General features: G+C 47.7%; 10 protein-coding genes across 10 annotated transcripts; 3 read left to right on the top strand and 7 right to left on the bottom strand.

Annotated features, from left to right (window-relative positions):
- Positions 1-20: 20 nt before the first annotated feature.
- B0J16DRAFT_414263 (clostridium P-47 protein-domain-containing protein) lies at positions 21-1,609 on the bottom strand (the record flags this gene model as incomplete). Its single annotated transcript, XM_046133432.1, has 1 exon — positions 21-1,609. The coding sequence occupies one exon, from the start codon at positions 1,607-1,609 to the stop codon at positions 119-121; it is 1,491 nt and encodes a 496-aa protein (XP_045982455.1). The 3' UTR covers positions 21-118.
- A 1,033-nt stretch (positions 1,610-2,642) lies between these two features.
- B0J16DRAFT_398309 (clostridium P-47 protein-domain-containing protein) lies at positions 2,643-4,709 on the top strand. The gene has a single exon (XM_046132382.1). The coding sequence runs from the start codon at positions 2,758-2,760 to the stop codon at positions 4,648-4,650; it is 1,893 nt and encodes a 630-aa protein (XP_045982454.1). The 5' UTR covers positions 2,643-2,757; the 3' UTR covers positions 4,651-4,709.
- A 1,398-nt stretch (positions 4,710-6,107) lies between these two features.
- On the bottom strand, positions 6,108-6,518 carry B0J16DRAFT_319620 (uncharacterized protein; the record flags this gene model as incomplete). The annotated part of the gene is made up of 1 exon (XM_046125528.1): positions 6,108-6,518. One exon carries the CDS (start codon positions 6,516-6,518, stop codon positions 6,108-6,110), a length of 411 nt encoding a protein of 136 aa, XP_045982453.1.
- An 896-nt stretch (positions 6,519-7,414) lies between these two features.
- On the bottom strand, positions 7,415-10,978 carry B0J16DRAFT_304037 (amino acid permease-domain-containing protein; the record flags this gene model as incomplete). Its single annotated transcript, XM_046124703.1, has 6 exons — positions 7,415-8,122; positions 8,172-8,221; positions 8,274-8,391; positions 8,441-8,870; positions 8,922-9,096; positions 9,527-10,978. 6 exons carry the CDS (start codon positions 10,976-10,978, stop codon positions 7,480-7,482), a joined length of 2,868 nt encoding a protein of 955 aa, XP_045982452.1. The 3' UTR covers positions 7,415-7,479.
- A 1,038-nt stretch (positions 10,979-12,016) lies between these two features.
- On the top strand, positions 12,017-15,004 carry B0J16DRAFT_398301 (CHAT domain-containing protein; the record flags this gene model as incomplete). The annotated part of the gene is made up of 3 exons (XM_046132381.1): positions 12,017-12,288; positions 12,385-13,695; positions 13,783-15,004. Coding segments are annotated over 3 exons (2,805 nt in total), but the record flags the coding sequence as incomplete, so codon positions are not given.
- Positions 15,005-15,613: 609 nt separating this feature from the next.
- B0J16DRAFT_383870 (uncharacterized protein) lies at positions 15,614-17,008 on the top strand (the record flags this gene model as incomplete). The annotated part of the gene is made up of 4 exons (XM_046131373.1): positions 15,614-15,633; positions 15,687-15,859; positions 15,915-16,729; positions 16,778-17,008. 4 exons carry the CDS (start codon positions 15,614-15,616, stop codon positions 17,006-17,008), a joined length of 1,239 nt encoding a protein of 412 aa, XP_045982450.1.
- Positions 17,009-17,373: 365 nt separating this feature from the next.
- On the bottom strand, positions 17,374-19,013 carry B0J16DRAFT_371719 (general substrate transporter; the record flags this gene model as incomplete). The annotated part of the gene is made up of 1 exon (XM_046130424.1): positions 17,374-19,013. The coding sequence occupies one exon, from the start codon at positions 19,011-19,013 to the stop codon at positions 17,397-17,399; it is 1,617 nt and encodes a 538-aa protein (XP_045982449.1). The 3' UTR covers positions 17,374-17,396.
- Positions 19,014-19,784: 771 nt separating this feature from the next.
- B0J16DRAFT_286297 (bacterial alpha-L-rhamnosidase-domain-containing protein) lies at positions 19,785-22,550 on the bottom strand (the record flags this gene model as incomplete). The annotated part of the gene is made up of 2 exons (XM_046124090.1): positions 19,785-20,717; positions 20,763-22,550. Coding segments are annotated over 2 exons (2,721 nt in total), but the record flags the coding sequence as incomplete, so codon positions are not given.
- A 534-nt stretch (positions 22,551-23,084) lies between these two features.
- Positions 23,085-24,226, bottom strand: B0J16DRAFT_414256 (pectin lyase fold/virulence factor; the record flags this gene model as incomplete). The annotated part of the gene is made up of 3 exons (XM_046133431.1): positions 23,727-24,226; positions 23,505-23,677; positions 23,085-23,452 (listed from the first exon to the last, which is right to left on the bottom strand). Exons 1-3 carry the CDS (start codon positions 24,164-24,166, stop codon positions 23,085-23,087), a joined length of 981 nt encoding a protein of 326 aa, XP_045982447.1. The 5' UTR covers positions 24,167-24,226.
- A 677-nt stretch (positions 24,227-24,903) lies between these two features.
- B0J16DRAFT_414255 (uncharacterized protein) lies at positions 24,904-27,391 on the bottom strand. The gene is made up of 2 exons (XM_046133430.1): positions 25,253-27,391; positions 24,904-25,200 (listed from the first exon to the last, which is right to left on the bottom strand). Coding segments are annotated over exons 1-2 (2,019 nt in total). The 5' UTR covers positions 27,270-27,391; the 3' UTR covers positions 24,904-25,198.
- Between the last annotated feature and the right edge of the window lie 601 nt (positions 27,392-27,992).

Here is a 27,992-nt window from a genome sequence, read left to right as displayed (position 1 = left end):
TGGGATGCAAATATGATGAGCTTGGTTCTTGTTTCTGATATCTAACACTCCGTTCTGTGACATTTGTTAAAGCATGTCAGCTTTGTCCTACATATTCTGCAGTTATCTATAGTCAAGTTCAAGATGTTGGCCTTAGATTACCAGCCAGATAGAACCCTCCTTGGTACAGACCTGCTTGAGAAGCAGCAAAAGGAGATGAGCCCGACCAAGTAATTGGTAATGATATGTTAGAAACCAATCCAGTAATCTCTGGAGCATCGTTCTGATTGTCTGCGTCAAAGGAGCTCTGGGTAATCTGCAAGCCACCTGTTGCAATCCCACCCAGTGCTCCGACCAGTAATAGACTTGTCCCATCTGTCAAGACCGTACCAGCAGCTGCCGCAACTAGCCCAGCATCTTGGAATATCTCTTCAGCGGTCTTCAGACCTTGCGATTGATCTATGGTATGGTCATTGACGGGTGGATTGTTGGGTTCATAGCTGAGAGTCTGACTGGACGCATCGAACGCTAGGGTCATCCAACTTTGAGAAGTGTTGTAGGCCGTGACCGTCCCCAATACGCTTTCCTTGACAACGGTCGAAGTCTTTGCAAACGTAGAGATAACACTGTCCTGAACGGATATCCGTAATTCTATCAACAACGGCAGATAGGGAATTGTAGTGATAGATGGCGGTGACGGTGAAGCACCAGTGAAGAACCACTTGACTACCTCTGCCGCTTGGTTGAGGTCAGAAGCAACGGAACTCGCGTCAGAGTGAGGGATATCGACCTCAAGCTGAGGTTGAGGAATGGTAGTATCTGCTGTAAGAGATATGCTGAGGAGCGTCGTGTCAATGTTCATGTTCTGTGACGGAATGTTGAACTCGTCACTTGCTGCCGTCGCCAGAAAGTTTTTGAGGAACAGAGCAGGAGAAATCATGAACGCCGCCTGGCAGTCTGCTGGGATAAAGGATGGGCTGATTTGCGGAACCGAGCCCGGAGTAGTGTTGCCTCCAGTGTTGTAGATCAGGCCAAGATAGCTGTTGGCAAGACCACCATCCACAAGCTGAAGAAAGGTATATGCCACGACGGAAGGCTGACAAAACGCCCATTGGGTATCAGAACCAACGCTAGGATCTAGCTGGACACTGGCAAAGACGTGATTGAATTGTGACAAGTTGTTGGACAACCAGGTATTCAACACTTGATTGATGGCATCGTTGTCAAACTGATTCGTTAAAGGCTTGCCAGTGTTATCTAGCAGGGATTGGATCGCAGTAGGAGGCCGACTGCTGTCAACTACCAAGCTTTGACCATTTGATCCAGTATCAATGAATGTCAAGGTGAGTTGTACCTGTGCAACGAGCGAGGTATAGCTGAAATTGCTCAAGGTTTTTCCACCACTACTGACAGATCCCGAGATAGTTTTGAGCGGAATGCTGAATACGATGAGGTCAGAAGTACCTCCCGTCGTGATCTGCCATACTCCAAACGTGGCCTGTGCCGACAATTTGTCTGTTGACACCTGCATGCTTGGAGGTGAGCTATTTTGACTAACAATAGCAGCGTTGGCAAAAGGGACTGTGACGAGAGAGACAACGTCCCATCCATTCATATTGAGGGTGTTCATATTGAATGTGAAAATTGGCAAATGTGTTGATGATGTTGGTACTTGGAATATGTCTCTTGCGAAAGAATATATTTTTTTTGTGAAGAATTCCTCCTCTTGAACAGACATCGTTCTATATATGGTAAATAATACGGTCGCATGTGTTGTGCTTACTCTGTATCTGTACAGCAACGCCCTTTCATCCAAGTACAGCAGCCACACATGTCGTGAACATCCATCTACATACTGTCCTGTGTACGTACATGGAATGTTCAAAGCGTTGAGTATCCGCAATTGATATCTGTTTTCTAGCTTTTTATTGGATATAATGGGGTAGTGCGTCTCAGTTTCCACCTTTTTCGGACTTAGTACACTAAATCTCGGCTTCTAGACTAATGGGGGACGTTGCCGATCAATAGTTCCAGCCGTGATTTATTGCCAGCTGAAAGATGTCTCAGCCTCATCAGCACTCTAGAACTCTAGATGCTCAAATCTGCCCATTTATATCAGCCACGGAGTGATAGCACAGCTGAAATACCAATCCGGAACTTCAACGGTCGTTCCTATAGGTTTCGTTAACGTGGTGTTGGAATGACTCACTCTCCAAAGCAATGCAGACCCCTGCGTTTGCTCACATGTCCCAGCCACTGCGTGATAACTGAGCTGAAATGTCAATCAGAGACATTTGTGGTCATTTTTCTAGGCCCTATCCATATTCTATCAAATTGTCTAAGTTCGATAGGCAATCTAGATTTCCATGTTTACTCTGTCTATCAGTCACTCGGGGACATCGTGGCTGTAACAGGATTCTAGATTCCTCATCTCGCTTTTTTAATCCAATCACAACCTTGTTGATAAGCTTCAGTATGCCTTAGGCTCCATCATAACTCATGATTTGGCAGTTCCCATGCTGTTTGGTGGAATGGACTTCAAGTCTATCTGTTTCCACCCTGGTTGACGAGGTGAGACTAAGAATTGCTAGAGTGATGAATACGGAGCCTGGATCCAGATATCGTATTCCGGACATGTCAAAATTAATTATAAAATGGTTCCGTGTTGCTCCTCCTTGATTATCCTTGATTAAAACCAACACTCCAACACTTCCAACAACCGCAGTACGTTAGCATTTCTCTCTACCTTATCATTCAACCCCCGCAACAGTAACCATCATGGCTACCATCGATACCAACGGCTGGGACTTGGTCTATGCCACAAACTACACCAACGTCAACACCGAGATTACGGCACAGTGGCCAACTCTGATTGCCAGTGCACCGAGCCTCTCCAAGGTCGATGAAACCACTCAAGAGGGCACTGAAACATTCAGTGCCAATTTGACTTTGGGGCCATGGGAGGTGACTCAAGGCGGTTCTGGCAACAGCATCTGCCTTAAACTTCCCATTACTTCGGGAACATTCCAAGGAATTCTCCCTACCCCTTACGATCTTACAGGTCAGAGCATTTCGGCTACGCTGCAACTCCAGTGGGTTCCTCAACCGAACGTGACTCAGTTCACTATTTCCCAAGATTTTGCGGATGTCATGAAAGACCTCGGCGGTAACACAACTGTCACTACCAACATTCTAGATGCATTCGCCAATGCCAATGCGCCGATCTCGGCAATCTCGACCATAGCAGTCATGACCCCAAACATCTCTTGGAAGATCACTGACCCATCATCTGGGAAGTCCTTCTATGTATGCGTCACGTCAGCGAACGGCGATGTGTCGCTCCTGGAAGTCTACCAATTCAACAGCAACACTCTGATCGTTTGCCCCAACTCTGCAATTACCCCCGTCACTGTGGTTAGTGTTGGAAGCATCGAAAGCATCGATGGTTCTATTGTCCAAGGCTTGGTCAGCCAGTACCTTGATAAACACATGGAAGACTTCCGCTTTATCTTTGCCACTGTCGACGTTGTCACGTCGCTGGCTACAAATGAACTCTGGGGTTGGCTACAGCCGACCACCAACGGATACGCGGTTGTCGAACCTCTGGAGAACGCAACGAATGACACTTGCGTTTTCGGTATATTGTCTATGGTGAACGGAAGAACCAACCCCAAGGCCGCGCTACAGGTTGACGCCAATGCGATTGCAACTGGTTGCACCAGCAGTCTCATCATTTCTCCAACCATGTTCCTTACCAACATGCTCGCCCCTGCCGCGTACAGTGCTTTCACTGGAGCCAGTCAAGGAGATTTCACCATCGATTTGAAGAACCTGTCCGTTGTCAATACTAACACCGTCACTTGGGGTAGTGTTGAACTTCAGAAGGGCAAATCGCCTGTCTCGCTTTCTGTGGCGCCAAACGACTTTTCCATGTCAGTTCAAACCGACCGTGTGACTATCCAATTCTCGAACTTGAGTTACCCTCTCTACGAACTTGACATGGTGGTCGGCCATAGCGATATCAATTTCGTTGGACAGTTCAACCTTGGCCTCAACAGCGGCTCGAATAACAACAAGACTCTTTGGTTCAGTCCTCCCCAAGATCAGCTAGGTAACATCGATGTCAGCTCAGTCATGAACCAAACCTATTACACGGTTGAGAGTGCCATCGGATATCTCAACATCGCCCTTTCTGTCGTTGGCCTCGCAAGTACTGTGGCGAGTAAGATCGCCACTAAAGCTGCAGAAGGCGCGGCAGAAGATGCCGGACAGCTTACTGCTGATGCTTCTGCAGAAGACATACAAGCCGCTTTCAAGAAGATCCTCTCCGATCCGCAAACCAGAAAGAACTTTGTGGAACAAGCAGGCGATGATGGCGCTAAGATGCTAGAAAAGACAACTGTCAATATCAAAAGAGCTAATCTTTGGAGTTCTGTAGCTAAGTGGAGTGGGACTCTAGCAGGAATAACCGGTGTTGTTGCTGGCAAAATGCAAACTTTGGAGAGCACATTGGAGCAAGCATCCCAGAATAAGTGGGAACATACCCCAGCTTTCAGCAACTTTGCTGATTTGGCAATTTCTCGATACTCGTTTGCCGGTTTAACTGATCTCAATGTTTCTACCGCAGGCCTGGCAGAATCATTTTACATTGGTTTCACTAGTACATCCTAGCCGGAAAGGGAAAGCGTAAGGAGCAGAGCAGATAGAAGATAGAAGATAGGTAGTAATAGATGATAATTAATGTTTATTTACTATGTTAAGTGAACTTAATCTAACAATCGTATATAGCTAATCTTAATTTTGCCTATAATTGTCTTTTACCTTATAAGGTCCTAACTAGCCTTAATAACGTTAAATGTAACCTTTACATATATAAGGTATCTAACTTATTAAACTATTTTATTCTTAAATTCCTTATTATTTATTTAATCCCTTTTAATTATACTGCTTAAGACCTTAGGGTTTAGATTAAGGTTAAGTAACCTATTTAAGCTATCTGCTTAGTTGCTTTTCTAAGGACTATATAAGGAAAAGAGATAACTATAGCTATAAGAGAATTAGATAGGAAAAAAGAAAGGAAATAGAGCTATACGTAGTATAGGGTAAGATAGGGGAAATAAAGCTAGCTATAGAGTATAAAGGTAAGAAAATAAGATAAGGAAATAAAGTAAGTAGCTACTATAGGTAGTTGCTATAGAAAGTAAATAAGGCTAAAAGGAGCCTCTAAACCTTTTAGGTAGGCTTATTAGCTAAAGCTTTATAGAAAGCTCTTATAGTAGTATTATACCTTGTAATTTACCTTCTTATAGTATCTTTATAGGTATCTTTATATTGAAAAGCTACTATAGTTTTATAAGAGCTGTAAGGTAAGCTAAGGGGCTTAATAAAGTAAAATAGCTAGCTTTATAAAGCTTTTGTAATCTTAGAGTTTATAAAAGATAAAGCTTTTTTTTATAGATAAGATTTATTTTAATCCCTATAGTTATATTATATATACTTTATAACTTTTACTTATTAAACTTTACTAGTATTTATAACTTTATAAAATAACTATAAGCTACTAAACTCTATAACTTATAGCTTATAATTAAAACTTATAAATAAACTTATAACTTATACTATAAGCTTAGTATAAGACTATAAGCTTAGTTATATATATATACATATTTATTAGCACTAAATAGTATACTTAGATTATTAATAATAAATAAGGCTTTTTTATTTAAATATACTTAACTTACTTTACTTACTTTTAAAAGATATAATAGTTTGCAATACTTAGTATTTATATCTTATATATTTATTAATATAAACTCAATATAAACTAGTTTATTTCTTAGGAAATATATCTATTATATATTAATAGCTTTTATTTTTGTAACTGAATCTGCGCTCTAGTAAAGATTAATAGACAGGGAGATCTCAATTGGCGAACTATAGCAGTAACTTGGTCTGGGCACAATGAGCTATATGGCAGTATTATCAGTCGCAGCTATGGACCTATATCCCTAGGGCGTTGCTAACTAATACATTGTGTATTGAAGTTGAGAAACTCGGGCTATCGCCATTCTATGAGACATAGCCATCTGTGTCCTGCACCTTGCGGCATATAATTGCCAACTCATCATCTACGCCTTCCAAGGAAGCTCCTCCCTCTTTAAACCGCCAGTCCAGCATTGAGTCAAAGAAGCGTGACCGACAGAAGCACGCTCAGGGTATTCGCCGTATGGGTGCTGGATGTTGATGCAGGACGTTCCGGTGGCGCAGCTACCACGATAATCGAAGCCCAGACATTCGCCTTGGACAGAGTTACCCACAATCTGCCAATTGCCCCCGATACCAGAGAACCGACAGGACTTTCGGTCTTCAACATTGAGACAGAAGGTTCGCATGGAGATATCATCATCTGGCGCGTAGGTCAGGGTTCCCGCGTCGCCGTTGCAGTTCTCTTCGCTGAAGCACTGTACGTCCCAGGCTGATACCATAGAGGGGAAGAGGAGAGCCATGGAGGCGATTTTGAGAGCTTGGGTGAAGATCATGGTGAGGACAGGCTGGCTGGTAACAGGTTAGCACAAAGATGCTCTAAGTGTTGGGAGGGCTGTTATACTGTCAAGTGACAAAGACTTTGATGGTGATGACTGTTTGTGTCGAGGACTGACTGGTTCCCACTTTAAGATGTGAAGGCCTTTCAGACTTTTTATACTTATTTCCTCGCGAACATAACGCCTCTGCATTTCGTAGTACGTCCAATCTACCCTCTTCCAGAATATCCCCTGCTAAATGTCTATCTTGACGGCGGCCGCTATGCTCTCGTAAAACTCTCAAGTAAACTGAATTATTATCGTCGAGATAACCAAGACGCTTGGCATATTCCTTCCACCGGTACAGTGACGTCAATATGTTCAGCGTTCGTGATAAGAAGTTTAATTATCTATGTCCACTCGCCCCTTGAACCTTCCATCGAGATTGATTAAACAAAAAGGATTGAGATCCCAGCGTCTTTTGGAACTTTGGTTTTCAAAAGCGACGACCAGCTCTACCGGCTCCTAAAAACCATTCCATTTTGCCTTGTCTGCACCGCCAAGGCTGTCTTGGCGCCGCATGCCAATGCTGAGTCGTCGTTATTTGCTCCAGTTTTTGAATTGCGGATGTATCATTTGCACTTTGGGCATTGATCCACCCCCGATAGCAAGGGAGTTCCCGTGGGAAGTGATCGAAACTGTATATTCAGAAACCTGGTAATTGTTTGGCTCATAAGCACAGCGTCTCCACCAAGCCGGAGGGGATACTCCCATAGATCTTGCGGATCTCAGGGGGCCTTTTATGATTTACTTCTTTTGTCACTGATATAGGAGCGTCATAGAAATGAAGACCGGCGAGAACTCAAGGGAAAACTAAACTTTTACTTTTACACCCGCCCAGAGTCATGGGCCATGTGACTTTTGACCTGATATCTTTAATGGTTGCGAGACAAAATCCTTGGTCTATAGTTCAGTCTATCTATCCTCTCATCATAGCCTCATATCTATCTCTTCTATGATCATCCTCATCGTCGCTATCAGAATCGGACGATATCAACGACTCCTCCTGCCTTCTTAGATCATCCATCGCTACATCATCCTCACCAAGCTTTGTGTAAGCCTTCCTCTGCCTCCAACTGTTGAGTTTCCTGATTCCAAAGATGACAGCAAGTACGAACGCTGAAACCATAACAACCAGTATACCCGCTGATCTCCACAGTCTCCAGCCCCGGATGCAGCAGGGATACCATGCCATAAAAATACCGACACCCCATTCTTCCCAGCCCATCTTCCTAGCATGATCACGCACAAGACCCTTGCGGACAAGGTGCTTGAAGCGTGGACCATTGGGACCGGTGTTGAAGCGCTTGAGGCCAAAGTGTGGAACGGTTTCTTGACGTGGATCAGAGTCGGGATACCTCTTGTCACCCCAGTGACCAGTGAAATCGAACCAGGATGTTAGGTTCTGGGCAGGTTCAGTCTCGGATGGCTTAAGAGGTGAGATAATTGGCGTGATGGTGACTGTGTCTGGATTGAAGCGGTAGAAGTACGCTGACTGGACGGGATCCCATATCTTGCCCTCGTCACAGTAGTCAAACATTGCTGCGTTGTGAAGTTGGTGTCTGAAAAACGTAAGTATTAGACGCTGTGGAACAGATGAGAAGAACTTACCCTCCTGCTGGATAGTTGGCATGAGAGCCGAGGCCACTGTATGAGATTGGCTGTATTTCAGTTAGTTAATGTTTTGATGCCACACAAAAGTGATTCTCATACTCTTCCATCAGTTACGTTGATTCTTTTGTCATCCCACTTGAAGCCAACGCCATCAACATGCTGGCTATAGTACACACCCACAGGAGTGCCATTGTGGAACCTGACCATATTATGCTCCCTTGAAAACTTCGTTAGCTTCATTCTGAACCTCTCCACGATGAACTCACCAGTCTCCAACATGGTTGCCAAAGTGCATCCCAGAACCCAGATGCTCATCTCCAATAAGATGGTTGATCGGTTCTAGAACTTGTGTGATATTCGGCCCCTCATTAAAGGAATAGAAGTAGAAGTAGAACGCATCTACGTCAAGTTCGCTCTTTTCCACCAGAATGACAGCGCAAGGCACAGAATCGTGTATTCGTCCACTATCATCTGGTGCCTCGCCTAATATCCACTTAGGATATGTCATTGGATCCTCCTTGGAAGTGAGTGCAACAGCATTACCGCCGTGTTCATTGAGATATCCAAGATTCTCAAGTTCAATTGAAGAAAGACCGCTGATTGGTTGTTCATCCAACTTGGGGATCGTGTTGGAGACATGAGCTGCGAGATCACTAGGCATGAAGCGATCCTCTGAGTGAAGCCATACCAAAGGTGCTGCGAGATTTTATCAGATTTTGTGGACAAAGAATTCGCGATATAACTCACCGTGCTTGGCGACATAATCTGGACACCTATCCAGGGCCGAAGCATCCGAAGCTGCAGAAACAAAGCCGGTAACTGCATTGAGCAGCAAAAGCTGTTTCTGTAGCCTCGAGTTCCTGAACGTGACACCAAACATCTTAAAGGCCCTCCTGTCGTGCAGGATTCTTGATGTTTGTGACTTTGTTGTCAAGAAGCAAACAGATCTAAGCCCGATCTGAGGGAAAGATTCTAGAGCCTAAGATGCTGAATAAGCACGGCTCCTCGGCTGTAATGGACCTCCGTCATTGGTGATGCCGTATGTTGATCTCCACTCTCGTAAAACTAATGGACAGGGATGATTAGAAGGGATAAGAATAGATGCTAATTAATGATGCGTAGAAAGATATCGTAAAAGGGCCATAGCGTATGAAAACTATTATCAATAATAAAGGGATGAGGCTAATTTTAATTATGCTGTTAAACGTACAGTTAGGGAAAGTAACAAGCCACAACCCAATTATTAACCTGGACTACCTCCCAATCTAAACCTCAGTTCCGGTTATAAGATCCATCTCATCCAGTGGAACCGTCTTTGTCTTGAACAATAATTTATGGCCAACAACCATAACGAGGAACAAGATCAAGCTGATATAGTTCGTAAAGAACTTGCTAGTATCCCATTCGATGAACACTTCGAAGCCGCTGGTAATGATAATCAACGAGCTGAAGAAGAGACCATACCAGGATAAATACGGCTGGAAAGGTGCGACATATGGAAGGCTGGCCCGTGATATTCCCTGAAGCGAAAGAGCCTTCACGAATCGGATGTGACAAAGCGAGATGATGGCCCAGGCAATGAAACCGGCAACCGAGGTGATACTCAGGAACCAGTTGAATACGACTGTACCACTATTTGACAGATTGAGGAACGAAAGGAATCCAACGGCCGCGCAGACAGCGACAGCATTGTATGGTGTGCCAAACCGGTTCGTCTTCTTGAGAAAGGCTGGTGCATGGCCCGAGTCAGCAAGGGAGATGAGAATCCGACTGCTTGAATACACGTCTGAGTTGGCAGCAGTCAAAACAGCCGTCAACAAGACCGCATTGAGAATTGACGGCAGAATGGGAACTCCCGCCAATTGAGCAACAATAACAAGAGGGGATGCTGAAGCGTCGTGACCATCGCTGAGAAGGCCTTTGTTCGTTGAAGGAATATTGAGACCGAGAAAAAAGACCGTCGCGATAAAGATGGAAAAGACACCCCAAAAGGTCCATCGCATCGCAGAAGGAATTGTCTTTCGAGGATCCTTGGTTTCGCCTGCACCGATTGCTACTAGCTCAGACCCTTGATAACTGAAGCCCGCTGTGATCAAGACGGACCAGAAGCCAACAAAGCGTCCAATATCGCCTTCCACAATGTGCTCATTGAAGGCACCAGGATCTTTCCAGTATTTGAACCCGAGGTATCCTTGGTCGCCCACGCCTGCATTCACGCAGATTGAAAAGATGATAAATCCGATAATTGTGATGACTTTGATACTCGAAAACCACATCTCGAATTCTCCGAACCAGCGAACAGGCATGAAATTGGCCGCTGTGAAAAGAACCCAAAAGACAGCGATCCAAATTCCAATGTTCAGACTTTTCTCCCAATATTGGATAATTAATCCAGCTGCTGTCAACTCCAGTGCAAAAGTGATTGACCAGCTAAACCAATAAATCCAGCCCATCGCGAAGCCGAATGTTGGGTCAAGGAATCGTGTCGCGTATGTGGTAAAAGCACCTGCGACAGGAATATACGCTGCCATTTCGCCGAGCGCTGTCATAACAGAGAACAACAGAGTTCCGACAAAGATAAAGGCTATGAGGAGAGAAACTGGGCCGGCTTTTGCAAGGGCGTTTCCTGTTCCGATGAAAAGGCCTGTGCCTACGGCGGCACCAATGGCGATGAATTGAAGATGGCGGCCGTGGAGGGCTCTTTCTAGTTCTGTATTTCCGGATTCAGGGTTTTGTTCAATGGATTTGGTTGATGGGGCAGATTCGGCGGCCTCGGGTTGAGGATCTGGTTTGATTTGATCCATTGTGTTGTACATCGTGGATATAAGTTTAGATACTATCCTGGACAAGTTCACAGGGACTACAGGATCCCTTTACTTTATTATATACATTTCAGTCCGATTTCGGATGTCTAGTCTATTTAGTAACTCACATCCGAACGCTCTCGATGCTGTGTCGAACATACGACTACTGGACGTGTTGTCGTTGAAAGGCGAATATGGTGGAGTCAAAAACGCTCAAATAAAATATCCATTATATAATAGTATGTCGAACTTTTCGCTTGCAGGATTACCTCGGAAGTTCCCACGTCTAGCTATGTCTTTTTACTAAGAGAATTCGAGTCGCTGGTGTTATGTCTTGATAGGGCGGATGTCGAGGTTGGGCGTAGTGGGTCTGGTCTTGTTAAGGCGGAGGCTAGAGTTGTCATGTTCAACACCTTCTGTTTAAGGCTATAGTTCCAGGTTAGCAGAGAAATCCCGTCATATTGTGAATTTGACCGAAGATAGGTCAGAGAAGAGTGAATGGGTTTGTCAGCTACCGCATCATGACACGATGTCAATTTCGATACACGTTACTTGTCGGAGTTTGCTGATGGAGGTAATAATGACCCGATATGCATCATTGGTATGACTGCTCGAGGAGGTTATTCTTGAATATACGAATGGCAATGATGCGGCTGACTATGACGTTAGGTACACATGCTTAGGTGATGCCAGCTTACTACCCCGCTGCATGTTGCTGAGGCCGGGCGGTATGAGGGTTATCTTAATGGGAGTCAGATATCTGCCCTCTGGTTAGACAGAGCACAGCCTCATGTGTGGCGTGCTTACTGCTATCGTAGCTGCCTAACACTCAATTGCCAAAGAAAGGTCTTTGCCGTCCCACTATGTCAGAGACGACATTTTGCGCAGTGAGGTTTGCTACAACGAACCGCTATGTTTGAAAACGATACTGCAATGACAGCACACGGCGATCAGGATAAATACAAGCCTCTGGCCGAAAATACTAGCACGATGGGGAGTTCATCAAATGAAGATGCAGGCCGGGACTCTTCTGTTCGAGGCGAGTATTACGCCAAATATGCAAGAACAGGTGCTATGGAACATTTGGAGTCAGAAATTCGGCTATACGAGAATGGCCTCAGTAAAACTCCAAGAGATAGTAATGACTGGCTATCTTTAAGTGACGGACTAGGGGATGGATATTACCACCAGTATACGAGGACACGATCCACCTTATATCTCGAAAAGGCGATCCAACGATATCAAGAATCCTTGGACAAACCATGCCATCCTCCCGACCCGAAGTCTCACCTTACAGAACTGAGAGCGAAGTATTCGGAGCTATACCCAGAAAATCCAGAAGCCATGGTTGATGGATCTAACCTGGCAGCTAGACTTCACACTCTCGCAACCGGATATCATGTTAGGTACCTCGACACAAGAGCAGTTCCTGCACTTGACCACACTCATCTTGATAGAGCGCTCCATCTGTATCGAGAGTCCATCGCCAACACGCCAGAGAACCACCCTGATCGTATGCCCAGGGTCGGTAACCTTGCAGTTGGCTTTCATGTAAAGTATGTTGCAACGAGGGAAGCTGCGTACTTGGACAGAGCGACCGAAATGTTGCGGCAATGTCTTGATATGACACCAAAGGACCATCCTGACCGCAGACTACGACTTTATCAACTTGCGGCTACATACCAGGCTCGATATCAAGAAACGGGATCCGTGGGAGATATCAACACAGAAATTCGCTACCTGGGACAATGTCGAGACATAATATCTAACGATACTTCGCACCAGTCATCTTGTCTGTGTGCTCTTGGAATGGCACACTATCGCAGATACCAGGAACTGAATAAGAAAACAGACTTGGACACTGCGATTGGCCTGTTCCAAGAATCTCTTCAAGCAATGTCGTTGGGTCACCCTGACCGTGCATCTCGACTCTACGACTTAGGAGCTGGATACCACGACCTATACAATGCAACCAGCAACGAGATAGACTTGGACAAGGCAATTCAGCTCTATGAAGAATCGATTGAGAGTAGTCCTGCATGTCTTCACGATCAGGCCTCTCGAATAAGCAGTCTTGGAACGGCCTACCGCGTGAGATATCTCAAAAAGGATTCCATAAAAGATCTTGATAAGTCCATTTACCTATTTGAGAAGTTCCTCGACCAGACACCCAAAGACCATCCAAGTCGAGCAACGCGGCTTAATGATCTTGCAGTTGTGTACATCGACAGGCATCAGGAAAGCTCTATCGGCTCCGATCGTGACAAAGCAATCCTGTTACTTCGAGAGGCTCTCAACCATGCACCATCACCCACCCCGGATCGTCTCGTGGCCGCCAAAGTTCTATTCTACCTCCATACCGAGCTAGAGGCTTGGGGGGAAGCACACAGATTGGCACAAATCGCTGTACATTTGCTTCCATCTGTCGTTCCGCGGTTACTCGGAGCTGTGCATAAACAGAGCATTCTCTCTCAAGATGCCGGTCTAGCCTCAGACGCTGCAGCAATTGCGTTTACTGCTAAAAGGTGCGCTTTCGATGCGCTCCAACTTCTCGAAATCGGGCGTGGTGTTATCTCGGGGCTGTTCTATGAGTTAGCTGCAGATGTGGCTAAGCTTCACGCCATTCATCCTGCGCTTAGTGAGAGTTTCATCCGCCTGAAGAAGCAACTGGAAGCTCCCAGTACCTCAGGCCTTACTCAGACAATGCAAAATGATATGTTCCATATTATATCTTCTCCTTTGAACAGTCGAGGCGGGCTCGATGCCTCACCTAAAACTCCTGAGGAACAGTCATATATTGGCAGTCAACTCGATAAGCTTATCGTCCAAATTCGAACACAGCCGGGGTTGGAAAACTTCCTCCTCGCTTCATCGGAAGAAGAAATGCGGGCCGCCTCGAGATTCGGACCTATCGTCGCCATTAATGTCAGCGACTTCCGCTGCGATGCAATCTTGGTAGAACAGCATCAAATCCGGTCATTATATCTACCCCTACTCAATATGAGCGAAATCCAGCTCAAGACGGAGACAGCTGCCTTGGATAGCCCGAAGACTCTGGAGTGGCTGTGGGACGTTATTGCAAACCCGGTTCTAGAGGCCCTTGGATACACTCAATCTCCATCTAACGGCCATTGGCCGCATGTATGGTGGGTTCCTACTGGTCCTCTAAGCCGCTTCCCCGTCCACGCAGCAGGATACCACTATAGACAGTCTTGTGAATCAGTACTAGACAGGGTCATGTCCTCATATAGCTCGTCTATAAAGGCCATCATCTCCGGTCGTCAGAGGCCTCAACACTCAGTCTCGGGACAGGCATTGCTTCTAGCCATGGAACACACGCCAGGAAGTTCTCCCCTCCCTTTTGCAAGCCAAGAAATAGCCGTCTTGCGGGACCTTATGCAGTCGATGGCAGTAGAGCCGACTGTACTTGGACATCGCAAGAGCGATGTCATGTTACTTTTACGGGACTGTAGTGTATTTCACTTCGCCGGTCATGGCCATATAGACAGGGAAAAGCCATCCAATAGCCGCTTGATTTTGGAAGATGGCCCACTAACCGTGGGAGAACTCATGGAAATGAAGCTTCAAAGCCGCCCGCCTTTTCTTGCTTACCTTTCCGCTTGCGGCACTGGTCAGATCAAAAACGACAAGTTTATGGATGAAGGCATCCATCTGATTAGTGCATTTCAGATGGCAGGGTTTCGACATGTAATTGGCACACTATGGGAGGTAGATGATGGGTATTGTGTGGACATTGCAAGGCACACTTATGAAGGGATGCGAGATCAAGGTATGACTGACGAATCGGTATGCCATGGGCTCCATATGGCCACTCGAGCGCTACGGGACCGTTGGCTTGGACTGTCGGCTGGGCCTAACCAGATATCCCCAGTCACAGACTTGGACAGGGGTCTGGTACTAGATGAGGCAGAGATTGGAGGCAAGTCTTGGAGAGATATAGTTGCCTGCGTTGATGAGGAGGTTCAACGAGCCCTCTGGGTTCCCTATGTTCATTTCGGTGTGTAATGAGAGTGTAGTGTACTGTCAAATGTCTTTCTTCTGAATTTGGGTCAATGGAGGTATAGCCCGGAACTTTAGTGGCACCGTCAGCCCGACCCACTGGACGTATTTGGGGGTGAGCTCCCCACTGACTCAGGTTAAGCGGCGACTACTTAAGTTCTCGGGCGAAGCAGGAAACAGCGCAAGCCGGGCGGGATCTACATTTTATGTTCCACCACAGATTCGCGAACAGCAACCTTGTACACACTCGGTAATGGGAAGAACTGTCAACGTCCCCGTCTTCCTAGCCGACAAGCCATCACACCAACACAAATGAGGCCTTCAACGGCATGCCTGAACTGCAGGGTGGGGAAGAGGAGATGCGACCGAACAGTGGACGAGGCTTGTTTGCCGTGCGTGCAGCGAGGGCTACAATGCTCAGCAGCTGCAAAGAGCACACAGATACCGAAGTCATCAAGCATCCAGAGTCCATCATCCGATATGTTGGATGAGCCAATGTACCTGGTCGATTTATATTTTCGTTTTATGCATGATTCGCCTCACAGTCTATTTCACGAACCTACATTCAAAGCACGTGTCGTGGAGGGCACCGTATCTCAGCCTGTTTTACTCGCGATGATGGGTCTGTCGGCAAGGTAATAAAGAGTCTCATAGTCTTGCAATCAAATCAGGTCTAACCCAGGTTCAGATTCGCCACGGAACCTGACATAGTCGCTCGTGGGTCAATATATCGCGCCAAGGCCTGTGCAGCGTTGAAGGAAGACCTCGAGAACATTTGTCTTGAGAATATCCAAGCTTGTATCTTGATCGGCAATAACTTCTTCGGCGAAGGCAATGCAGATGTTGAATCATTGTACTTCGGTATACATGTCTTTCATCCACTCAGGTTGGACTCCATGACTGATGCTTTCGCCAGGTCTTGCTAGCCGAATGACCCAGCTCTTGAATCTTGGAGTCTGCAATGAAGATGATGACGGACCAACACGCGAAGTTAAAAGACGCATATACTGGACATGTTTTATAATCGACACTTGGGCCAGCAGCGGATCCAACGTCTCACGCCAGTTTAGACAACAGGCCAACCATCCTAGAGCGCCGATGGACGAGTATGTCTTCTACAACATGAAACCGGGAGACGCGGACATCCCTGACTTCCAATGGAGATCTGGGCTATGGGGTCACATGGTCAACACCGTCGAGATATACACCGAGATACAGAACTTTCAGCAAAGCCTTGCGGATTCGGCCGAGTGGAATGAAGGTCTAATTGATGACGCCGTTCAACGTCTTGAACATAAACTTGGCGCCTTCGAGCAGGTTCTAGGTCCAAATCTCAAGTTCTCTCGGGAGAATCTGGCAGCATTCGTGGAACGTGGTTTAGGTCGTGTCTTTGTCGCCTTCCATCTTGGTTACCACCATTACTACACTTTGCTATACTACCACTGCTTGGACCGCCGCCGACCACATACAAAAAACGGCAAAAAGTACTCAGATTCTTGTAAAGCTCATGCTGCCATAGTCTGCGACGTACTGAAGGCTTCACGAGAGGTCACTGGAGCCGAGGCAGTGTATAACATCGTGGGCCACGTCACGATTGTATCATCGTCAGTACTGCTTCACACATTTCTCTTCGGGGAACCATATGAGTTAGAGGACTCGCGGACTCGACTTGCATCGAATCTAGAGTCTTTAGTGCAGCTACGAAGTTATTGGCCAAGCGTGGAGAGGATGGTAAGAGCTCCGTTTCTGTTAGCGCATGTTGGTACTAACGTGACCTAGATCAATCGCCTGGTAGTTTTCCAGAAGAGCTGTGTCAAATCGATTAACGCAGAATCATACAGATTTGACAAGTGGATGGTCAAATTTCTCATTGCTCATGCGCTGACACTTGAAGAGAAGGCAGATGACAGTTGGCCAAGTCCCCATGCCATTCCTTCATTGGGAGATGATCATATTGAGCGAGGGCTAATTACTCAAGCTATGATTGAGGATATACAGTGGCAACTCTGAACGGCAAACTGGAGCGTATTGAATTGAATAATTCGTGGTGTATATTGTACTGTAAAATAAGCAATAACGGCCCAAACAACTTGGACGAACATGTCCCTTTGAACTTCAGTAACGGAGTAAAAAGGAAGAAAGCAGTTGTATCACTGACCATGACTGTAATAGTCATATCAGCCCGGTTTTAGTGTTAGTAGAAGAGAAAAAGCGACCAAGATAGCAAACAAAAGGGCATTTATCCTTGGGTAAAGTTTAGATAGATCTCATGTAAGGATTACAGTGATGGTGCTCTAAATGTAGTGGAAAACTTGAAATTTAATTATCTTAAGCAAGTGAATGGATCGATTATTCTCAATAAACAACTCTTGTTCGCGAATAGTATGCTACCAATGTCCTAAACCTCTCGAATCTTATCCTTCCTTCCATTCTCAATCGCGTAGGCTTCCTCAGCACGGCGTTCAGCCAAGGTCACTGTCTTTCGGAATTGAGGGGCAGGAACCTTGTTCTGGAACAGCTCATCCAACTCCTCGTAACTCCTCATGCGAGTCTCTGGTACCCAGAAGTATGCCATGACGGCGAATATGACCATGAACGCTCCAAAGATGAATCCAATCTTTGCCTTCAAGTTGGCATACTCGGGGTTGAAGATGTAAGGCGCAACAAATGCCCAGAAGGTATTGACGGCCGAAGAAATGGAAATGGAGATGGCAATTGTCTTGGTTCGTAGGGCAGAGGTGGGAACTTCACCTGCGAGTGTGTACACAGTTGAGCCAACTCCAACGTTGTAGAAGAAGTTGTACATTGTGTAAAATCCAACAGAGGCTGTGATGGCGGCTGTTGTATCGACGGATCCGGAAATACCCATGCATATGAGAAGGCAGGATAGGGCAATGCATCCGATGATGTACATAGGTCGACGGCCCCAGAAGTCGCCGACGAGGAAAGCAATAGTTGCGCCGGACATTGAGAGAATCTGAGCACCGACCTGGATCTCGAAAGACTTCTTATCGCTGATACCAAGATACTGGTACATGAGAGCACCATAGTTAGAGACAAAGCCCAGACCAGACATGGGTTCAGACAAGAAGACCATAATGGCGATGAGGGTTCTTCGTAGGTTGATTCCTCGGAAACAATCCATGTAGGAACCAAGGTTCTGCGAGTCTGCCTCTTCCAATGTCAACTGGATACGCTCGAGATGACCAGAAGCATCCTCGGGGTCTGAGTACATGCGCTCAAGGGCACGTCGAGCCTTCTCCATCTTACCCTTGCGAACAAGGAAGACAGGCGACTCGGGCATTGAGACTTGACCGACTAGGGCAACTGCTGCGAAGCCCCATTGCGCGACAATCAGCGACTGCCAGGACCAGTTGCTATCCCACTGCGAACTGAAGTTGGACATGATGGCCGAGACGAAGGGGCCGATGCACTGCGCAAGGTTGCAGAAACCAATGGCAGTAGAACGAATAGCCAGTGGTGAGACGTCAGCAACATAAGCTGTACAGAGGTTCTGAAAGGCTCCAATGGCAATGAAGTTGACCATCTTTCCAGCAAAGAACATCTGGATGGATGTAGATGCGAACTCAACTCCAACAGACCCAATGTTAATAGCAGCAGCCGCCAGAATAACGGGCTTGAAGCCAATGATGTCAGCAGCATAGGACGAGGCCCAAGCACCAAAGATAGCAGCAGCGTTGGAACCACCACTAAGTGCAGATTGCCAGCTTGTCTCAATAAAGTATTCGCCTTTCTCGTTGGGCTCGCCGAATCGTCTCTTGAATACGGGGATACTGATGACAGAGCCGGAGGATTGGTTTTCGAAGCCACGGACGATTAGAGTCCAAAGCATGACGCCAATCCATAGCAGCAGCCATGAATCTTTGCGGAGGGTTTCGAGGTACGTTCGGTTATGTTCTTGATGTTGGATGGCATGGCCGCGGGTGTGGTTGGGCGAGATGCTGGGTCTGGACTCGGACTGCTCGAGGTGAGCGGCTGCTTCTGGCTTCTCCATGATTCAGTATGAGTGTAGCCTCAGCAATTGAGTTGATGATAGATAAGAAGAATTGACTGCTGTGGAGACAGAATGGAGAAGGAAGATGGAGAGCAGATCTCTCTGTTTATAGAAGGATTCAAGAAGGCAAAATAGATACGAATAGCATCGTACCATCTCTCCGCATGACACGGCCAACCTAATCGCTCAATTTCCCCCTCTGGGGCCCCGCAAATGGAACCTGGGGAAGGCCGGTCTGGCCGGAGAACATGATACTAGCGTCGGAGTAGAAAACCAGTAACCAATAAGAGGTATTGAAAGCCGGCGCGAATTTTTCAAGGCTACGGCTTTAGAGTTTTCCTATTGGTAGTATCGAAGGCGAACTATTTCCGATGCAACCCAGACCCGTCATGCATCACTTTAATGATCCAACAGACCCAGCTACTCGGGATCTGATGCACCGAGTTGTGGATTAATCTGGGGTATAACGAGACATTAGAAGAGGAGTAATACTTCATGACTCAAGGATTGAAAGATCTTGTCAATGGTCACGATCTTCGCATCTTGATGGACCGAGACAACGGAGGACATCACACCGATGGCGTTCAATAGTCAGAAGACGAACCCAAGAAGGGATGAAACTTTGGGTGTCACGTCGCGAGCGTGATGTTCTAAGAGTCTGGAACTATCATGGCTTCATGCAAGGATCCATTGAGTTTACGTTAATCTCTAATTGTATAAACTATCTGAGTTCTTCTTGCTAAGGCCTCATGCTGAAGCACCGTCTTTTGCAGCTTTCTCGGCCTCTTCAAAAATACTGTTTAGAATAAACTTGATCTCCTTCACAGGCCACTCAACGTCCCTCTTATACTCTGTCTTAAAAGACCATTTGCCCGACTCAACAGTCTCAACCTTTGTTCCCTCACCCTCAGGCAAGACCACCTCCATTGTCGTACCGGTTGGTACCTCGATATCCGCATACAGCACCTTCGCCCCTGCCTTACCCTCCTCAATCTTCCACGAACTTGACACCATACCATAAGGCGTAAGATGCGATGCAGAAGCCCACGTAAAGTCACCCACAATCTCAGGCTGCATTCTAGACTTCTTCCATCCAGACTCAACCTGTTGCAATCCAGCAAGCCTCTCAACCATGAACTTTGCCACCGCACCATAAGCGTAGTGATTAAAGCTAGTCATGTCTCCAGGGTTAATTGACCCGTCGGGAAGCATACTATCCCAGCGCTCCCATGTTGTTGTGCCGCCCATGGAAATAGCGTATAGCCAAGACGGGCATTGCTCATTTAGAAGCATTGAGTAGGCGACATTGCTGTGGCCTGTGCGGACAAGGGCTTCGCACACGTACGGCGTACCCGCAAAGCCGGTGCCTATACGGAAACCATTCCGTCGAACAACGGATGCTAGTTGAGACCCAGCTCGGGGAAGTTGGTCTTCGCTGAGTAGGTTGAAGCAAATGGCAAGGGAGTACGCCGTCTGGGTGTCGGATATTAGACGACCGCTTGGGGAAACATATTCTTGTGTAAATTCGGCGCGTGCATTCTTCGCCCATGTCTTGTAATTGGCGCTTGCATCCGTCTTATCAAGAACATCGCAAACGTTTGCCATGATGTCAAGACAGTGGATGAGAAATGCATTGGCGACTAATGGGGGATCTGTCGTAGCTTTCGCGGCATCTTCAGGAGGCGCACTTGGATCAAGCCAGTCCTAAAAGGTCAGTAAACGTCAGTCCTCAGCTGAATGTGCACTTACCGCAAGTTGATCAGCATTAAAGTCCCATAGATGAGTGAATCGATCTTTATTCTTCGGAATGACCCTAAGCCAAGTCTCCATAGACTCAAATTGTTCAGCAAGGATAGATTTATCGGCTGTTTCCTGGTACAAAGCCCAAGGCGCCAGAACCACAACATCGTGCCAGATCGCGCAAGGCCAAACAGGACCCCAAATCTTGCACTTGTCCAAAATGTTAGGCGAGACCATTGGCGGAATGCCGTCTCGCTGTTGCTGGTCGTACCACACACCCTTGAGCCAATCCTTTAGGATGGGATAACAGCCGTAGATGAAGGTCGCTGTTGGTGCAAACAATGCCAGGTCACCGGTCCATCCGAGACGCTCGTCGCGTTGGGGACAGTCTGTGGGGATTGAGAGGAAGTTGTCTCTCATACTCCAGCGGACGTTGCTGAATAACTGGTTAAGCTTGTCATTTGAGCATGCGAATTTTCCTTGCTCTTCCATGTCGGTGTGGCAGACGACAGCCTCAAGAACCTGCGAAACATCGTCTGAGGATGGCCAATTCTCAACCTGGACGTAGCGGAAGCCATGGTAGGTGAACCTCGGTTTATAAGTCTCGGGTTCTACGTCTCCTCGGAGTGTATAAATATCCGTAGCATCACAGAGACGAAGGGGTCTTGTGCCTAGCTCTCCGCCCTCGAGAACCTCTGCGTGTCGCAGTGTGACCTTGTGTCCACGTTGCCCTTGAACGCGCTTGATGCGGACATATCCTACGAGGTTCTGACCGAAGTCGATGATGGTCTTTCCAGATGGGGTTGTGATTTTGTTGACAGGTTGGACTGTCTCGATGCGACGGGCAGGCTCGGCAAGAGCTGGCACCAGATCAATGCTCTCAGGTATGAAAGGCAGCTCTTCAACTTTTTCCCATTGCCCGGTCACATCGCCTGCAGAGGACCAACCCGGCAACTCGGCCGTAGCATCATACTTCTCTCCATCGTAGAGCTCCGCTTGACGGATCGGGCCCTGAGCCACGGTCCAGTCGTCACCTGACAGGATGGTCTGGACAGAGCCATCAGCGAAGCGTAACTCGAGCTGCGCGAGTAAACTTGTTCGATCGCCATACACATTCCGTCGACCTCCTTCAAAGCTCAATCGACCGGTGTACCATCCCTCAGCCAAACGAACACCTAGACAATGATCGTTGTCTGTTCCGTTGATGTGCTCAGTGACATCGTATGTCTGATAGTTCAATCGGTCATCGTAGCAAGTCCAGCCAGGCGCTAAGAAATAGTCGCCGACGCGACGTCCATTGATCTCAGCTTCATACACGCCTTGAGCGGTGATGTACAATCGCGCCGTCTCGACTTTTTGTTTGAGCGAGAAGGTTTTGCGGAAAAGATCTTCTGGTTTCGGTTTATCGTTGCCCTTGTTTGCCCAAGGCGCTGAGATGAACTTGGCCTGCCAGTCACCCCGCTGTAAAAGGCCTGTCTCTAGCGAGGCATCCTCGCTCCACTCAGTGAAGTCAGGGTGCCCTGTGCCCCGCACTCTGACAGAGACAGCGTATCGTTGGCGCGACTTGAAAGGCTCAATCTCTGGCAAGGCGACCAGATAAGAGTCGGAGGATTCGACGCGGACGGTGGAAGTATTCTGTTTTTCTTGGTCGGTGATTCGGATTTCGTAGGCTTCCTGTTCAAATTTGGGAGGAGCGTTTTGGAGGCGCCATGAGATGCGCGGGTTGGTCTCATGGACACCCACTGTATTGGGGTCACGGTAATGCTCGAAGCGCACATCAATTACTTGCAAAGACATGATAACGGAGGTTCAAAAGTTGCAAGAAGAACAGAGAATTCAGTTCACTAACGGTGACCGTCGAGTGCCATCCTTTATACCAACCTAACAATAATTAAACTGGGGAAGACCCCATCCATTGTTTGGAGAAAAGAAGTCATCAGGTCGTTTGCCGATTGAGCTAGCCGTCGGTTACAGTTGACCCGAGTTGGAGATGTTGGTGGAACAGCCAAGTGGGCCATGTCATAGAGAGACACTTTTGTGCACCTTGAACCTGTCACGATTTCGAGTCCAGTCAAGCTTAGCAGGTCCATATTACTGTCGCATGACTTGTGAGTCCCATACAAATTAATAGAACATTGCCTGCTGCTGCTAGGGCGACCTGACAGGTGCACTAAAGCCTCCATAGCGGACAGTAGCCCAACACAAGATCACCATTCATCTGTCGCCGACTGACGGAAATGTTAAAGTAGGGATATTTAATTGGCTTCAATATATACATCGAATAGCATCTTCTTGATACAGATCAATCGCATCGTCACTCCTTCGCATGCTCTACATGTAAGAGCCATCATAGAAGCCCTTAGAAGTGTAGCTACCAGTCAAAACAGACGAGATAGACACAGCAGATCCAAGCTTCTTGGAGAACGAGGCACGCTGACCAGTAGAACCAGCACCGGTGTTGCCAAACTCATTGAACTGGACATGGCCAGTGTTTTCCTCGCCCTTGTTCCAGATGGACCATCCGGCGGGATGAATGACAGCGCTCATGCTGGTCTTCTGGAAGGTGACGCGGGCATATTCTCTCCAGGGTCTACCGAGGTAGTAGGCACCGTTGGCAACGTTGTTACCGGCGGCAGCGGCGATGTTGCAGTTGTTGAAGACGTAGTTGGACATGTTGGAGTCGGAGTCACGGCCGTTGGCTGTTGCTTGTTAGTCAAGACGCTCGTCAATTGGGGCCTGGAGTGGACTTACCAGTGATGTAGCCGACGGACGCAGAGACAACGCGGAGGTCGGTCTTTTCGAACCAGACAGAAGCGCGCTGGCCAAAGATGAAGTCGGTAGCACCAGCGATCATGCACTTGGAGTACAGCTGGTATCCCTCGTTGGCGAGGAGGGTATCTTGGAATCCAGTGAGGGCAACACCGCTGCAAAATAATTAGCGATACTCCTCAGCACCTATTATAATCAACTTACTAGTAACCGCTGTCGGCGTAGGCGCTCAAGGCGACAGCCTGGCTGCCCTTTCCATAAGTGTTTGCAACGTTGACGTTGTAAAGCTTGAAGTTGGCAGCCTTGACACGAAGCGTGGCACTTCCATCATTGTTAAGACCATCAGCCTGGCTCTTTCGCTCGGTGATGGTGACTTTGTTGCCAGCGTAGCCACTCGTATCGGTGGTGTATCCGTACACGGTCAGCTGGGCCTTGCGAGCAGGAACAAGGACCTGCTCATTGTAGGTGCCTTGGTCGATGAAGATGCATTGCGTTCCGGTCGCAGTGGTGGAAAGAGAGTTGACAGCAGACTGGATGGTACCGAATTGGCCGCCCTTCTTGACGGTGATACATCCGGCGGGCGCGGTTGTTCGACTAGCAGCCAGCGCCGCAGCGACGAAGTTCAATGTTGCGAGAAGCTTCATGGTGATGTGCGTATCAAGGACGATTGAGACAAGCCAATGGTGAGTCCAAGGTGACAATAGGGAATACCTGCAGTGCAGTACTTATATATCCATCAAGCCCCCTGATGTTTGAATCGCTTCATATACATAAATTCATTGCAGCCTTAAACCTTAACTCTGCTGCTGTCTAGTTCAAATGATTGGTGGAATTAACCTGGTCTCTGAAAATACGAGGTCGTTCAAGCAAGGGCCCATGGTCTGTTAGTGTTGAGCTTAGCCTACTACCCCGGAAGGTAAACCTCCGCTGTTGGTTTCAGCCGTTTCAAGTCATCTGCCGTTTCCACAGACCCAGTAACTCAAATAAGCATAGCAGGCCTATATCGATCGATTTGATGTCAGGTCCAGAACATGCACGCGACGTTTCATTCGATGGATTAATCTTTTCCGTATGCGCATCAGTGAATCCGGGGTACACAAGTTTCATGCTCCTCCAAATGCCGTAATTCCTCCACTGTTTCTTACAGGGCCGCTGGAAATTAAGGCCAGGTACGTTGGTCGAAAGCCAAAACCCAGAACTGACCTGTGACTTTGCTGAACGTTAAAGTTACATTTAACAAACTCTGAATCATAAATAGACCGAAGATCTTCATTAGAAATTAAAAGGAAACAAAAGTCACGTCATATTTGCACAAATCAAGTAGTTGACAGAGAAGTAAATTGACCTCTGGAAACAGAGTCTAGAACGAACTATGGAATACATGCACTAGTCCCCCAAAGTCCCCCCAAAACCCCCATCATCCAGAGAATCTCCATCCAGTCGTCGATATTACATACGTGTCTATCGTGAACTATTTTATGCCAAGAGATAACCCGGCGAAAACACCCATAAAACATAAGATCATCAAATGATAATAGTATTAAACCTCCACGGCCCAGAACAGACAGCCCACTGAGAAAGTAAGAAGAGAAAGTCGCGGGTAGCCCCAAGAGCAACGGAGTGGTAATAGAAGGTCGAAGCGAAAAGTGCGCGTGCGCTAGTTAGACACGATGCATTTCTGTAGACTTGTTAGTGAGAGATCTAAGTGCTGAGATTGGGGGTGTACTAACAGAGCAGAGCGAAGGCACCGATGGCAAGGAGAGCCAGGACGGGGCGGACACGCTCACCACCAGAGACGATGACAACCTCATCGTCAGAGGGCTTGCCGTGCTTGCAGACAGTGGGCTCGACGTAAGGGTGAGAGTCGTAGGGGTTGTAGCCGAGGCAGACAGTGTAAGCCTCCTTGCAAGTCTCGATGATAGCACCGGAAACGTCGCAGCAGGCCTTGTAGACAGTGGTGCAAGAAACAGCGCACTCCTCATCGCCCTTGTTGTTACCCTTGGAGTCACCACCGGTCTTCGAGTAGTCATCGCCCTTGGAGTCACCGCCAGTCTTGGAGTAGTCGCCATCCTTGGAGTAGTCGCCACCCTTGTTGTTGTTACCCTTGGAGTCAGATCCGTAGTTGTCTCCGTGCTTGCAGACAGTGGGCTTGACGTAGGGGGTAACATCGAAGGGGTTGTAGCCAAGGCAGACAGTGTACTCGCTCTTGCAGGTCTCAATGTCGTGGCCGTCAATGGAGCAGCACTCGTCGTAGACAGTGGTGCACTGAACACAGCACTCCTCCTCAGAGCCAGACTTGTGACCGTCCTTGGAGTAGTCACCATCCTTGGAGTAGTCGCCGTCCTTGGAGTAGTCACCCTTGTTGTTACCCTTGGAGTCGTGGCCGTAGTTGTCTCCGTGCTTGCAGACAGTAGGCTTGACGTAGGGGGTGACATCGAAGGGGCTGTAGCCGAGGCAGACAGTGTACTCCTCCTTGCAGATGGTGATGTCAGCACCGGGGATAGCGCAGCATTCATCGTAGACGGTGGTGCACTCAACACAGCACTCCTCCTCAGAACCGTGCTTGGAGTAGTCACCCTCGTTGTGGTAGTCGCCCTTGTTGTTACCCTTGGAGTGGTAGCCAGAGCCGCCGGTCTTGCAAACGGTAGGCTTCACGTAGGGGGTAACATCGAAGGGGCTGTAACCAAGGCAGACAGTGTACTCCTCCTTGCAGATAGCGATATCAGCACCAGGGATAGCGCAGCACTCATCGTAGACAGTTGTGCACTCAAAGCAGCACTCCTCATCGGTGTACTTGACCTCCTTCTCGCTGTAGCTGTCGTACTTGGAGTTGTAGTAGTCCTCGCCGTGCTTGCTCTCGTACTCCTTGTAGTAGGACTCCTCGTGCTTGCAGACAGAAGGCTCAACCCAAGGGTGGACATCGAAGGGGTTGTATCCGAGGCAGACAGTGTACTTCTCCTTGCAGATGGCGATATCGGCACCAGGGTAAGAGCAGCACTCATCGTAGATGGTGGTGCACTCAAGGCAGCAGTATTCGGCAGTGTAGTAACCCTCGTGGTAAGAAGAAGAAGAAGAAGAGTAGTGGCCAGTCTCGTAGTAAGAGCTGTACTTCTTGTAGAAGTAGTCCTCGTTGTGCTTGTACTCGTAGTCGATGTAGTATTGCTTGTCGTGCTTGCAGGTGGAGGGCTTGGAGTCGTGAGGGTTGTATCCGAGGCAGACAGTGTACTTCTCCTTGCAGATGGCAATGTCGGCACCAGGGACAGCGCAGCACTCATCGTAGAAAGTGGTACATTCGCAACTGCAGATCTCGGGAGTGAAGCAGCTGCCGCTGCCGATGGTGCAGCCACCACCGTGGTGGGGAGGGTAGGAGTCGTGCTTGCAGACGGTGGGCTCGACGTAAGGGTGGACGTCGAAGGGGTTGTAGCCAAGGCAGACGGTGTACTTCTCCTTGCAGATGGTGATGTCAGCGCCGGGGATGGCGCAACACTCGTCATAAACGGTGGTACACTCGTAGCAGCAGACCTCGGGGCTGGCGGTCTTGGTGGGCTTGACCATGGTGGTCATGGTCATGGTGGTGGTGTCGGTGACGGTGTCAGGGAACACAGTGGTGACGACCGAGGTAGGCACGTTCATGCCACCAGTGGTGGTGAAGTCGTCAGTGGTGGTTCCAGGAGGAGTCATCTGGGCCAGAGCACCAGAACCCATGGCCACGGTCAGAAGACCGGACAGAGTGTTGGAGTATCTCATCTTGAAAGATTCAGATACGGAAAAAGAGAGTGAATTAAGTTGGATAAAAAACAAAAACAATTAAAGAGTGAATGAGTAGTGGGTTAGTAAAGAGTGGCGAGTGCAACCGAGCTGTAAAAGAGTGATGCTGGTTGAGCTGAAGAACTGATTTGGAGTGGGAGTTGAGCGTCTTCTTATACTCGATTTTCCATCTGAGAAACCCCCTTCAGCTCCTATGCTAAGGAGCTAATGTTCGTTGTGGCCCTCCTTTTTCCTCAGACTAGGCACGATAGTCCGTTCTGGAATCTGGGGAAGGGAGGTTTGGAATTGGGGAAATTCGATATTGCTCCAGATCAGACTACCAAACTGTGTCCTGTAGGGCGCTTGAGGGAGGCGGTCTGGTACTGACAACACATTTACCGCAGGAGAGACAAGCCCCTCGAGAATGTTTCAATTATGCATATTTGTTTAGCGTCACAGCTGACCTCGTATTTGAGTCAAGAATGTGGTAATATTGTTGCGGAATTAGCAGCGGATATTTTTATGGTAGCCGGCTTGGCAAACCAGTGTTTGAAGGGATGAATGGATGATCCAGAACACTGGATTCACTCATAACAGGAAGCCAAGAGATCCTTTTCTTGGCCTCGGAGGTTCAGGTCAGTTTCCAAAGGGCGATTCACCGCCAAAGTCCTGGATAGGTGTCAGTCGTTGAGTTGAAGGGATGGATGAGACATTGTCTCGGAC

Source organism: Fusarium flagelliforme (assembly GCF_020744385.1).
Source record: "Fusarium flagelliforme strain FIESC 12 MPI-CAGE-AA-0113 chromosome Unknown B0J16scaffold_4, whole genome shotgun sequence".
Taxonomy (NCBI): Eukaryota; Fungi; Ascomycota; class Sordariomycetes; order Hypocreales; family Nectriaceae; genus Fusarium; species Fusarium flagelliforme.
This window is presented reverse-complemented; position numbering and strand designations above follow the sequence as displayed.